Source organism: Chenopodium album, chromosome 26 (assembly GCF_948465745.1).
Source record: "Chenopodium album chromosome 26, dcCheAlbu1.1, whole genome shotgun sequence".
NCBI classification, from domain to species: Eukaryota; Viridiplantae; Streptophyta; class Magnoliopsida; order Caryophyllales; family Amaranthaceae; genus Chenopodium; species Chenopodium album.
In genome coordinates this window covers 28,671,758-28,685,894 of record NC_137859.1, presented here as the reverse complement: position 1 = coordinate 28,685,894, position 14,137 = coordinate 28,671,758, and the positions used below count along the sequence as shown (strand labels likewise).

The 14,137-nt window shown below is 34.0% G+C and overlaps 1 protein-coding gene and 1 long non-coding RNA gene across 2 annotated transcripts; one reads left to right on the top strand and one right to left on the bottom strand.

The window, feature by feature from the left end:
* The first annotated feature begins 3,088 nt into the window (after positions 1-3,088).
* On the top strand, positions 3,089-4,855 carry LOC145618164 (uncharacterized). Its single transcript, XR_014107858.1, has 2 exons — positions 3,089-3,535; positions 4,530-4,855. It is a non-coding gene; the product is annotated as an uncharacterized LOC145618164 (long non-coding RNA).
* Positions 4,856-12,227: 7,372 nt separating this feature from the next.
* On the bottom strand, positions 12,228-13,741 carry LOC145616980 (uncharacterized). Its single transcript, XM_081671689.1, has 6 exons — positions 13,709-13,741; positions 13,363-13,644; positions 13,079-13,285; positions 12,846-12,944; positions 12,660-12,740; positions 12,228-12,575 (listed from the first exon to the last, which is right to left on the bottom strand). The coding sequence occupies exons 1-6, from the start codon at positions 13,739-13,741 to the stop codon at positions 12,426-12,428; spliced, it is 852 nt and encodes a 283-aa protein (XP_081527815.1). The 3' UTR covers positions 12,228-12,425.
* Between the last annotated feature and the right edge of the window lie 396 nt (positions 13,742-14,137).

The window sequence follows — 14,137 nt, the reverse complement described above, 5'->3', positions numbered from 1 at the left end:
TGTGAGGTTTAGAGCTTTATTGTGTTTGTCACCTTCCGGTGGTAGATCCTTATCCGAAAAAGTGACTAAATTGATTGGACTTGGAAGATCACTCGTGAGGAAGTTAGCAAGTCCCTCAGGAGTAGTGTCCGAATCTATACCTACTTTAGCCAAAGCATCCATGACTGCAACTCTATGCTCTCGAGATGTGGCTAAGAGCTTCCATACGTTCATTTCCACTTTAGTCTTTTTTAGCTGTTTGACAACATCGTTGTTTTCTATAATAGGCACGGGAATTTGCTGGATTGAAGGTATAGGTTGTGTTGAAATGGGAGGTTGTATTCTCCCGGACCTGGTGAGGACATCTATGGGCGAATCTTCTTCGTCCCAAATGTCACTTACTGGGTATATTGTTGATAGAGGAGTCTCTTCAATATCCTTAAGGTAAACGTCCTCATCATCACTGTCCCATACTCCATTAATTGTGGCATCTTGTGGAAGTTGAACCAATTTCTTTTCATCAATCAAACGTTGAACCAAGTCCTTGAACGTGAATCAGTGCTCTATTGTATGTCCCCCTGATTGATGATATGAACAATAGTATTTGTCCATTCTTTTTAGTGATTCAAATGGTCTTGGTTCGAGAGGTTGAATTTTACCATTCTCGGAGAGCATTTTGAACATGTTAGCATACGACGTCCCAATTGGAGTATAACTTCTATTATTTTTCCTGGGCGTGTCGATCACTTGGAGAGAAAAGGGTTTCTTTTGCTTGGGGGGAGGTTTTCTTTTAAGTAACTCCTTTTTCTCTCTTATAGCCTCAAAGGTTTGTGATATCAACTTTTCCAATTCTGACAATATTGATGTCAACGCCAAAACTTCTTGCTTTGTTGCAGGTTCTTGGCCATGGAATTCGAGAGCATCTTCGAAGATTTCTTCTTCAATGGTCTCGATAGGCTCTATGAGGCTAGATGGATCCACTTGATTTTCTTCGTCGGAAATAGCCAAGGAATCCGATAGCGGTGCGGTGTTGATACTTGGCTTCTTACTTGCAGGGGGCAATGGGAGCTTATTACTATCGATCAAGTCTTGAATAGCTTCCTTTAGTCTCCAACAATTTTCCGTAGGATGACCCCTACCTTGGTGATATTTGAAATGTGCATTTGGGTTCCAGCTAGCCGTTCTCCTTTCGACAGGTGGGTCCCCAAATGGTCCAATGGGAGTTATAAGACCTTTTGCATGTAAGCGGTCAAACGCAGTGTCATAACTCATACCAATAGGAGTATAATTCTTCCTAAATGGTTTCTTTTGTCCTTGATTGTTGTTCATTGCCAAAACTTCATTTAGATTAAAGGTGCTAACATTGTTTGAGTGGGTGGATTTGGATGAAGAAGGATTGTCGTTCTTCTTATTTTTCCAGCCACTACTTGAGTTATTATTAGCAGCTTTTTGTTTAGCGAGGTCGTCTTCAATATTAATTCCAATATCATAGACGGCCTTAAAGGTGTTTAGATTGCTTTGGTACCTAAGGTGCTTAGAATATTTTTCTTGGAGGTTCTTGATGAACATCCTGACAGATTCTTTCTCACTAGGTACTTCAACCATTTTTGCAGTAGTTTCACTCCATTTATTAAAGAAGGAGGTGAAACCTTCATTTTCTTTTTGCTTTAGCATTTCTAGCTCTCTATGATCGGTTTTAACTTGTATATTGCATTTATACCTTTCAATGAAGGCGCTTACAATAGATTCCCAACTAGAGGTCTTTTCTTTATCAAGTGAAAAGTACCACTGTTGACATACAACTTCTAAAGATAATGAAAACACAGAGTGAAATGCTTTTCTATCTATCCCCTTAATGTTCATTACAGTTTCAAAAGCTCTTAAATGAAAATAAGGGTTATCCATAGCCTTAAATTTAGGGATGTCAATGGGATTGAACTTTTGTGGGAGAAGGTCCTTATCCACCGAGACCCCTTGGGAGCTAATCTCTTGGAATCTAAAGTTGTTGGACAGCTTGCCCAACCTTTCCTGGATTAGGTCCATTTGTTTCTATTTTTCAGGATTACTTATTTGCAGCGATAGGTTTTGTAACATCTCAGCCAAGTTGGCTACCTGTCCCTTGACCTCATTAAGTTCTTCTTGACTAGCCATTGCCTTCTTAGCTTTCCTTTTCCTACCGATTGGTTTGTCAAAAAGTAAGACTTGAACAAAAGTGTTGTCCTTGATTAAACGCCCTTCCTTTCTTGTCCACGCGCTGTAAGTTAAACCATATTTGTTTTAATACTTGACTCTAATTGACTTGACTTTATGGTTTAAAAATTAAAAAGAATAGGCAAAAATGGGGTATATATTTTAAGGGAAATTTTAAAATTGGAGGATTAATATCCGACTTACCCCCCTAAAAAAAATGACGGAAAACACGCAATCAAGACTCATTAGACATGGTCATAATGTGACAAACATGTTATGTGTGTGCATTATGTGTGTGTGAGTGATATGCTTTGACTCTTAGTGTATGACCATTGGACTTTAAGTGCCTAAACTCAATTAAAGACTTACATGGTTTGAACCATTAATAAATTGATAAACCGATTAGTAGACTATTAATTAGACTCGTCGTGATGACTCGAGCAAGAAAACTGGACTATCGCTAAAACAACAGGACTGTCGCCACTGTTTAGAGCCTGTCGCCAGACGACAAAATTGTCGCCATGCGACAGACACTAAACTGCAGCGCCACAGTCCAAATTTCTGTGCCATTGCTGGAACATTAATCTGGATTGTTTTCAGTAATTTTACTCTAAATGGACATGCCTAAAGTCGTACTAAGTCGAATTGATTAATTTATTAGCCTTTAATTAATTCAAAATTAATTAATTAGATAAAGTCCTTTTAGTCATTAGTCAATTTATTTAGTCTTTAACACAAGTCAAACAAACGGTTAACACATATATAATATATACAAGCAAGAGTGCACAAGTAGTTCATATAGTCACAATATGATGAGTTTGTAACCTAACCATGGCTCTAGTTCTCTAAAGTTCGAGGATATGGGTTAAGTCAAAAAGGTCCATGGTTATAAATCCATATGCATTCACTACTAGAAAAATGATCTTTAATATCGGAAAATTCTCTCTCCCATTTTCTTTTCGTTCTCTTTCCTCTAGCCCCCTTTTACCTTATCAATCGTTTTCTAGGGTTTATTTCCATTGTTATTCCCTATATATCTTTGATCTAATCCTCTTCCTCTGTTAATTCGATCAATATGCCATGTTTATTGTTGTCTTAAAGGCGAAAAAATTGTTTCGTTCTTTGGCTTCGTTGGTGTCGCCTCGTCTCTCATTTCCTCTTCGATTTTTTGGGTTTTGATTTATTTTTCTTGTATGAGTTTCTTCAAATACCCATCTTTTAATGTTGATTACATTTGCAAAATTTAGATCTTAGTTGGTCTTTTTTATTTTTTATTTTTTTGGTTCAGATCTGGGAAGAATACTCTACGAGGGTGACGGTCTCAAACCAAATCAAAGCTCTCACTTTCTGTAAAATTCTAATCTGGGTAATTTTTTTAAATTGTGCTTTAGGATTTTTAATGTATGTTGAACTATTGTCCAATTTGTCCCTGAATTCATTCGTTTGCCAATTTTTATGGGATTAATGTAATTGGGTTTCTTATGTTGAATTGTAGGTGATTAGGATGGTCAAATGTATGCTGAATTTGGTCTTTTTAGCATGATTTTAGTGATTAGGATTGTAAAATGGATTGTCAAATCATCAAGGTACTTCTATTATATTGGTATTGCTCGTTATTGTACTGTTGTCTGTAAGTTTCGGTTTCGGTTTTTAATTTAATTGGTACAATAGTATGTTATTGTGATATTATTTGGATGTGAAATGAAATAAGCATTAGTTCAGAAAATCTAGTACTTTTAATTATCTGATTTGATTGTTTTATATATATATATATATATATATATATATATATATATATATATATATATATATATATATATATATATATATTTGTATGTTGGATGTGGGTATCTGAACTTTTTAATGATTGTGAATGTTGATTGAAACTATAATGTTAGTGTTCAATTCTATTTATGATGTTTAGTAATAATGCTAGTTGCCTAGTAGTGCTCAGTGCACACTTTCCTCTGCTCATTTTCGAGTTTAAGCAAGTGACCATTGATGCGTTGGTGGTTATGATAATTGTATTAGTATTTCATTTCTTTATCATTATTGTTGTTGTAATATTAGTTTGAAACTATGTGTGTCGTTTTTTCCATGTGATTATATTTTCAATATTATTAAACTTGTAAATAAGTGTAATTCATCAGGTTATAATGTCAATTTTAAAGAGCAATTGCATGTGTGTGTGTGTTGCAGCTATGTGTTTTTTCTACAAGTATTAGATTTAGCTCTTAGATAGAATAGATGGATATATGAGTTCAAAACAGTTGTAGTATTTAGTCCCTTTGTTGTATGATGTTAATTATGTTGTTGGAGGCTCTTAAATGTGATGATTTTTGTTTTCCCCTTCTAAACAGCTTAAACTTTGTGATGATCTAGAATGCCCAAGTTTGAAGGTTGTTGATGCAAGTGTATAGCTCTTTGGAGATCAAGTAACTGCTTTATACTTTTGTTAAGAAAACATTATGCTATGATATCAATTAGTATGATAGTTTATGTGGTGGTGGTGATGTAAAATGCACCTTTTTTTTTGAGAGAATGTAAAATGCACTTTGTATTACAAGCATATACTTCACTTTTTTGTACTAGATCTAGAGCTACATAATGAGATATATATAAAATAAAAATTCTTTTGTACAAGTATTTTCATTATATATTTAATTGTGAATTATTTTATAAATAATTAGTTGCATACTATAGAATTTGAAAGAGTCTCTTATATGTGTACATTCAAGTATTAGAGTACTTTTGTGGTATTAAAGTATATCTTTAGTATCGGAAATTTTCGATACTAAAGGGTTTTTCCAAAATCAGTAATAATTATAGTATAAGATTATAGAATCAATAATTTCAGACACTACAAGGATAGTTTAGTATCGGAAACCAATCTGATACTAAAGACCTACTCTTTTGTATCAATTAGTTTCGATACCATAGTATGTATTTAGTAACTAAACAATTTTGATACTACAAGAACATATAATTGTATCAGAAATTCTGTTACTAATTATCCGATACTATTGATTTTTCCGATACTATAGGCACCCCTTTTTAGTATCGGAATAAAAATCTGATACCAACACATTAGCCACGGAGGTACTAGTATCAGAAGAGTATCGGAAATTATTTCCGATACTAATGACCTTTGGTATCGGAAATCAGCCCTTTAGTATCGCTTTATTTCCGATACTAAAGACCATTTTTCTAGTAGTGATTGCACACAAGCCTACCGGGAGGTTTGGAGCGAATGGACAGGATTCCGCGAGTTCGTGATGAAATCGAACTCGACTCCATGGTTTGGTGGATTCACAAACTTTGCACGTACGTACCCAAATCTGAACTTTGCACATGATAGTGGGATATTCCATTTGGCAGGTGAAGCAGGAACCCCCAGAGGGTTATTTCCATATGTAGAACACATATGGGTTCAAAAAAGTGAGAAAAGGACTCAATCAATAAGCAAAATCAAGCCAACAATGCTAGAAATGGTCAAAGCAAGAAGGCAGACCCCTGGCTCGGTATTGGAAGAACTTGGCGCCAGACTACAAGGACTGTCGCCGCAAAAAAGCTCCTGTCGCCAAGCAACAGAACTGTCGCCAGGCGACATAAACTTTTTGCGGGCGACAAGCCCTGTTTTCTAGACGCTAGTTCCTACATGCCTTGGCAAGTTTCTGGGTTCTTCGAATTTTCCAGATTTCGCATCATCTTTTCGATTCTAGTCATGAAAGATATTTCTCAAATTTCCTACGTGTAAAGTTCCTATGGATTGACTCATGGGGTGCTCCCATGAGGACCTTTTAATGCATATGACAATAATGTTAATCAAATCGCGCACATGAAATACTTAGAATTTTTCGAGTCTCATCCGCTCATTCTAAATAATTGCCAAAATTAAATAAATTTCAGGAATATAAATAGAAATCCTCCCCAGTGGAGTTGCCAAAAACTGTAGGGTATATTTCAAGCATTATGATAACCCCAAACTTGAACCCCACTATGATCATACACTAAAGTACGGTGGCGTTCTAAAGGGAAAGACAAAGAGCAAAAAGAGTCGCCAACAAGTTTTAGGAAATTGTAAACCCAAAAGACAATCCAAAGGACCATCAACTACTCCATAAGGTCTTGAACCAAACAGGGTCCGGGGATGAGGGTACGAATCCAATCTACAAAAGAAAGGACCCTGCTCGTATTCATGTGCGCTTTTTGAATAACATACAAACATTATATTAAACCTACCCTATTTAATCTATGTTGGTTGAATATTAATGCCCAAATAATACTATTATTGGCGATCACTTGAGTTAAAATCACATTAGCCTAACCAAATTAATAATTATCTTATTAAGCGTGATTTCAAGTATAAATTCCCTTTAACAATCATAAAAGGTGTGATCAAGCAATAACAATAAAATATATCAAGCAACATAATAATAAATCAATAAACAATAATGATGATAATAGCATGATAAGGCATAATAAAGCTTAAATAATAATAGCAAGATCCTAGGCATGATACTAACAAGATTAATAACAAATCCTAGCATGTCACTAAGCAATAAAGATCAAAGCTTTAAACCTAACATGGTACTAACATGATAACATGATATTAGAAATAAGTAAAGGCACCCTAAACATGATACTAGAAAGCATAAAATAACATCCTAACATGATACTAGGAATTAAACATCCTAACATGATACTAGGAATCATAAAACAATAATAAGCATGCTTTCTACATTGTGAAAGAAATAGGGAGTAAGCTATTCTACTTACTTTGAAGCCTCGTACTTCTTTCTAATAACAAAATACACAAGTTAGTAAACTTCAATGAAAATAATAAAGAATAGAAGAATTAAATTGAAATCAAATTAAATAAAGTTTAGACTAGATTTGGACCAAACCCTCAGAAATTATCAAACCTTGCACGACTAGGGCGAAGGCAACTTCGAACTTGGCTAGGTGTTTCAAGATCTTGTGAATGCGGAATATTGTATGTAAAAAGCTAGTTTAGAAAGAGAGGGAGAAAGAAAGCATATATTGCTCAAGAGAGAAAAGAGAGAATTAAGAAAGAATTGATGAGACTTGATGATTCTGAAAACAAGGATTCGGACCCTATTTATAATGAAAATAGTCCGGAAAAACATAGAATTTGATAAGGAATAAAACTACACGATGTCGCCAGGAATCGACTCTGTCGCGACGCGATAATGTCTGTCGCGAGGCGACAGGGTCGGTCGCGCGGCGACAGACTTGTCGTTTGGCGACAACCTGTATTAGTGCGTTTTCTTCATGCGGAATCCGATCTTTAATCAACTTGATCTACGGAATCCGTACAGAAGATAAAATACGTATTTTTAGGATAATAAAACAATATTTTACTCCAAATAAAAGTCTATTTTAAAATAATTAATTATTAAATCTAATAATATTAGAATTAAAAAGAACCTTCTAGAAACTTCTAGGAAATTATAATTAATCCTAATAATTTTAGGAATAATAATTAACATTGGGCCCTCCTCTAGATCATTGAGCCGCATTTAAATAATTAACCGAGCCCAGTTTAGTATTTTGGCCATAACTTCCTCAATATTCATCGGAATTGGGCTTATAATATATCGTTGGAAAGGTCTTTTCAAGCCCCATCCAACTACACTATTATTGGACCTTAATTATGGATCAAACTAAACTGGTTTGGCTATTTTCAAATAAATAGAGTTATTTTCAAAAACAGAGAGAGAAGAATTTTAATAAAACTAAACCGCAACACTTGACTTTCAACCACTTTCACCTAATTCGATAATGGTTCGACGTGAAAGGCATTCATCACTGGGTTTGGTTTTGGGGAGACACAAATGGGTGTCTACAAAAACGTGTTCTGGAAAGGTTTTTCTTCCATCGGGGCTGTGATTTTAGCCAAATTCTGACCAGAAATGCCTTTTTCGAAGGGTTTTTCGTTTTTAACGAAAAATTTTAAGTCTTTTCTAACCTTGAAATTAATGGCATAACTTGTTGATTATGTGGTTGATTATTTGCATTATTTTCTGCATTTTTAAGTCCCCTTAAAGCACACTTACTTGGTAGTATTTGATGCTTAAAGGTTGATTTATTTTCACATAATTGCAAACTAATTGCTTTTTAGTGTGAAAATTTTATTTTTGAGGCTTCCTAAGTGTTAAAGATTCAATATTTATTTGTGATAAGTGATTGAAACTTTAAAAACCACTAAATTCCATGTTATTTTATGTTAAACTTTGTTGTTTTAATCATTTAAAGTTGATTGGAAAGTTTCAATTTTTGTAATAGAAATTTGGTTATCTTCATGTTGGAAGATATAATTTTCAAGGATTCACAAAATTTAGATGTTGGAATTTTCATTTGAACATTAAAGTTCATATTTTTCCAACTTCCCCTTACTTTGTCAAATTCTCAATTTTAATTTAAATTAATTAAATTGAAAGTGAGAAATTGCCTCAATTTAATTTTGCACCAAGCTAAACCAATTTAATTAAAAATGGTTCTTAGAATTATTTTGGTTATTTGCACTTTAAAATTTTTATTAAGTTAGACTTGTTTAAAATTTTATTTTGCTCATTAAGTTAGTTCTAAAATTAATTTAGAATTAATTAATTATGTCTCGCGAAAAGGGATCATATCCCGAGGCCATGGCACGCAAAACGAGGCAAAGAACAACTTTGGCGAGCCGGGCTGCACAGCAGCCCGCATGTGGCTGCCCCGCCTTGCGTGCGGCCACACGAGCGACAGCAGTACACGGGCTGCAGCAGCCACGCGCGGGTGTGCCGTTGTAGCAGCATGTGGCCGCGTGCCGTGGGCCGTGTGTGCGGATTTTCGGGTGTGTGCATATGCTTGGTGCGGTGAGCTGACTAGCTGTAATAGGCTTAATGTTACTTATTTTTCCGTTTTATTTATTTTAATTAATTTTGTTTATTTTAATTAAAATTTGGGAAGCTAGGCCTCGGTTTTGAGCGGCATTGGCAAAATTTTATTTTGACAAGTTTGGGTGTTACCGACTTAATTATTTAGATTAATTAAGGGAAATGCGGAATTTAGTGGGAGCTTCATTTATTAATGACGACAATTACATAATCGGTTAAACAACTTTGACTATTTTAATCACTAGTACAGGAAAGGGATATTGCGACACTAAGAAATGGGCTCCTGTGACGCAAAAAAGCGCTGCTAGACCCTTTACCGACACCACGAAAAGTGTCGTTTAAGCCGGTGCCGCAAGACCCTATAGCGACACTATTTAATAACGTCGGTATAGTGTCTAAAAAAGCGTCGCGACCTTGACGTGCTTTTTGGCATCTTATAGAGGCACTTGTAAGCGTCGCCAATTCCTTGGAACCCGCATAGTACACAACCTACCAAGGCACTTGTAAGCGCCGCCATAGCTTGTAAGGGAGTGCTTTTCTATACTTTTGGCGTCACTTTTAAGCGCCGGCATTTTTATGTAACGCACTTACCTATAGCCTATAAAGGCACTTTTAAGCGTCGTAAGAGGTAAACTACCACACTATCTTACAATATGTAGAGGCACTTTTTAGCATCGCAAGATGTACAATGGTGCGGTTCTGTAATAGCATCTATAATAACATTTAGAGCGTTACTAAATAACCTGTTTTTTACATGATAAAATTGTAAACACCAAAAATTTTATTAAAAATAAATTATAGTCATAAATGTCATCAACCAAGAAACATTGAAATAAAGTACCTAAAATCATTTAAACAAATAACCATCTAAAGTCCTACATATATATATATATATATATATATATATATATATATATATATATACATATATATATATATATACATATATATATATATACATACATATATATATATATACATACATGTATATATAATAAAAATAATAAAAAAAAATGTTCAGTAGCTAGAATATACTTAATGCTAAAACCAAAACTATGCCAATATAAGATTTATTTTATAAGACTAAATATTGATGCTTTAAAATTGCTTTCATGTTCCAACTTTGAAGTTGCCAAAGCATACCCTGCATGAGTGAAAACAAATAGTCAACTACTATATTAAAAAATATTATATGATGAATAATAAATAAATAAATAAATAAATGTTAGACATTTAATAACCAATCTAACCTTGGTAACGCAATAACTAATCTCTACGATTAGTGTCATTGTTAGCGCTGGGAGAAGCTTCAACATCCTAGAAAAATAACAAAGGAGAAAAGTTATCAACTCCATATCATCAAGTTAAAAGGCGCAAATGTACTAATCAATAATAAGAAATCAAACCTGGAAAATTACTACATACATATTACTAACATTCCCAACATTAAATACTCAAAGATGAAAGAGACATTCCCAACATTAAACAAAGTATTAATTAATAGTTCCTACATTACTAAGATAGAACTCCTTTTCAACAGCATAGCGGTCAGGATTAGGATAAGGCTGAAAACCAGGAATAGGAAAGTTGTCACCTGCCCCCAACCTGTTGTCCGAGGGCTTTACTTTGTGATGCACTTTGCAAACACTTTCTTTGTTTACGATGTCAGCATTTACAACCTCTGGGAAGCAATGAGGGCAAACATGGTTTTATAAGTACCTATGCCTTAAATAATGGAGTACACAAAAACTGACCCATATGCTGATATGTACATCATAGCAATGCATAATGCTTCATTTTCATGAAAAAGAACAAAAAAGATCAATATCCTGGGGTGATACCACCTAAACAATTGAAAGATATAGTTTGTTGAATGTAAAATGTTCAATAAAATATCTTGTATCACATATATATGAGGCTAAGGGCTATAGTGCCCAACCAAAGTAAGCAGCTACATTAATGAAATGTTCACACTGTATTAGCAAGTTACAAGTTATACACACTTGTTCAAACACCGAGAAACCTGAGTTGATGCAAGCACAGAAATCCTTGTGTAAACAAAATGGAAAAATAGAAGAAAATAATCCATACCAAGTTTTGTATGCTAGAGATTATGTCCTGTGTCATGTAAATGTAGCGTATTACTCACAGACTATAAGATTAATGGAAGTAGATATAAATTCTCTTTTCATATCCTAACGAAAATCTGAGCTGAAAAATGCTTCATCAATTTTTACCAGATCTTAACTCTTATCAGTTAAGACATGGAACATGCGCATACAATGTCCCAATTGCACATAATACAGTTGCTGACTTGCTGATGTCCTGTTGCATGCCAATGGAATAAAAAATTGCAGAGGGTTGTAGTATTCTCCTTTTTACGAGAGGAAAAAAAATTCTAAATGCAATCATCAAGTCCATTCTTCTCTTTTTCATCAAATCACTAAAAGACAATATGAAGAGACTAGCTAATGATGCAACTATAATTCTGCAGTCAATACCAAGTCCTTTATTTTCTTTTTCATCAAACTATCATGCTAGCAGACATAAATTGAGCTTAACTGTTGTTGAGTTTTACAAAAAATATCAATAATAATTGAAGATAATATAGCATCTGAGAGTATAATTGCTTTAAATTTCTCTTACACGGCTAGAAATGCAGTCTTTTCACATAATTCACTGCCTAATTCTGTTAATTTGGTTTAAAAGTGTTCCACTAAGCCAAATGATAAAATTTCAGATTGTTGGAACAACCAGATGGGTTTCGAGTTAGGCCTCACGTTCCTTAAACAAAGTATAAATTGTAACCAGATTAGTACGATCCTTAATTAAGTTTTCCAAGTTCACACAACATTTTTTTTTATATGATTCTAGTAAGTAATCATACCAAAGAAAAATAAGCAACTTATGTAACTAGTTGACGGAACCATTTTCTACTAATTACTCTAACTGCCAACAGATACTTTACAGTAGTATAGGCATGGAAAAAAAAAGTAAGGTGCCCATTAGATGGGTTTTGCATACCGACAACCATATCAAGACCATGCTATAGCTATAAAAGAAACAAAATAGGAGCTGTAATATAGTATTATAATTAATTAACTGATCATCATCATCTTCTGCCTCTGAATACTCATCATATTCGGAAGCAAGAGAATCAGTTTCAGATTCAGTTTCAGAGACAAGAGTCACAAGAATGTTATTTTCTTCTAGCGCCCTTTTCACCTTTGTCATATTATATGATTGCTTTCTGACACGATGTCTCAATCTATTCACTTTATCCTTCAGTCGTCGAAAATAGTGTATAATTGCTACTTCATTATCAAAGGACATTTTCAAACCATTGCAAAATCTAGGTTAAGAGGAATCGCCCACATCCGATGGCTTAACACCTAATCCTAAACCACGGACACGGCCATATTGATCTTTTCCCAGAACTTTTGAAACGGGATCGTCATCCAAGTCTTCTTGGTCTCCTTGCTCAGTTGCAACTTTTTTTATTTGATTCTATAGAGTATGCACAAATTCATAATAATGTATGAGAAAATAATTGAACTAAATGAGGTTTCTAGCAAGAAAAATATTACTCACCGTTATATCCGCTTCACTTTCATGTTGGTGACATTGTAAATAAACTTGAGTACGTGATGGGCTCTTGTTTAAATTTTTTTTCTATGATTTTCATCAAAGAGATGTTACAAATTAGCCAATAATCAACAAATATAAAGTTTATACAAAAAGTTAAATTATAACAGTTTTAGGGTTAAAAAAAGATACCATCTCTTCACGAACACGTGCATGACTCTTGGTACCAGTAGTATGAATTGGCTTCACTTTAGCCTTTGCATGTGATTCTTTACTACGCTTGCTTCTTTTCTGCCACAATGCAAAATAAATTTATATATATATTTACATTATATATAAAAATACATAGGGCAATCAACAGCAAAGCTGCCTATATCAAAGTAACTAGCAAGTTAATATAAACCAAACTTATATATAAAACAGACCTGTCCTTCTTCTGACCTCCAGAAATTGACAAGACTAACCCATTGATCATAATCAACATCATCATCCGGACAATTATCATAAAGAGTGTTGACATCTGTATCATCATCATAGTCTTTTCCTTTTAAGTAGCATTTGTAATCTCTCCATTTATGCCCAATTGACTTCAATATCCACTTCTCAAGTGCTTTTGGGTAAAGAAATCGTCTCTAAAACAAAGAAATATTATAACAATATAAATTATGTACATTTTTCACACAAAAAAAAGGAAATAAAATCATATTACCTCAACTTCCTGTAATATCAATTTTTGGTTGTTTTTATTACAACCTTTTTTCAATAAATCCCATCTTGTATAAGTTAGAGAGCAAAGTGACCCATTCCTAGCAACTGTTCCACAAAAGTAGCCTAATACTCCTCCTTCATCACCAATTGGTTGATTTTCTTTATTAACTTCAACTACAATTCTTTGCCCATTCGGTAGATTCCAAACATCTGCTAGAACAGTCTTTCCACGTCTTCTATTACCATTTGTATATGTTTTAATAAATAGAACAATATAGTTCCACTAAATTTAAGCAAATGAAAATAAGAAAAAAAAGAAATCCATGTTTATGCATCATTCACATTACCTTCAATTGTGTATTCATAAACAAGTCCATCATTTCTGTTACTACCTGATTCTTCACTAGAATTGTTGTGCCTTAAGTTTGAAGATTATTGATTTGTTTGTCTCCCTTACTGCCTGTGCTCACTTCTTTCATTTGGAAAAATCTGATCCCTTTGACTACTTTGATGCATTTCATTTGAAGGATTTTGGTTTCTTTGTTCCCTTTGCTCCCTTAATTCATGATTAGAAATTTGATCTCTTTGTGTCCTTTGTTGCATTCCATTTGTAGAAGTTTGGTCTCTACGGTCCCTTTCATTTGAAGGTTGTTCTCTTTGTACCCTTTGCTCTCTTTCGTTTGTAGATCTTTTAGCATGTGACCCATTAACTTGCTGAGGATTAGTAGTTAATTGCAATCTCTTGTTCTTGCGCAATGCCAAACCTCTACCAATAA

What these genes read in the sequence shown, in the direction of transcription:
- LOC145616980 (XM_081671689.1), bottom strand. Translation starts at nt 13,741, where the DNA reads ATGATGGACTTGTTTATGAATACACAATTGAAG. An exon ending in TTATGAATACACAATTGAAG is followed by an intron (nt 13,645 to 13,708) that starts GTAATGTGAATG and finishes GCTTAAATTTAG; the next exon opens with TGGAACTATATTGTTCTATT. An exon ending in GGAGGTCAGAAGAAGGACAG is followed by an intron (nt 12,945 to 13,078) that starts GTCTGTTTTATA and finishes GCATTGTGGCAG; the next exon opens with AAAAGAAGCAAGCGTAGTAA.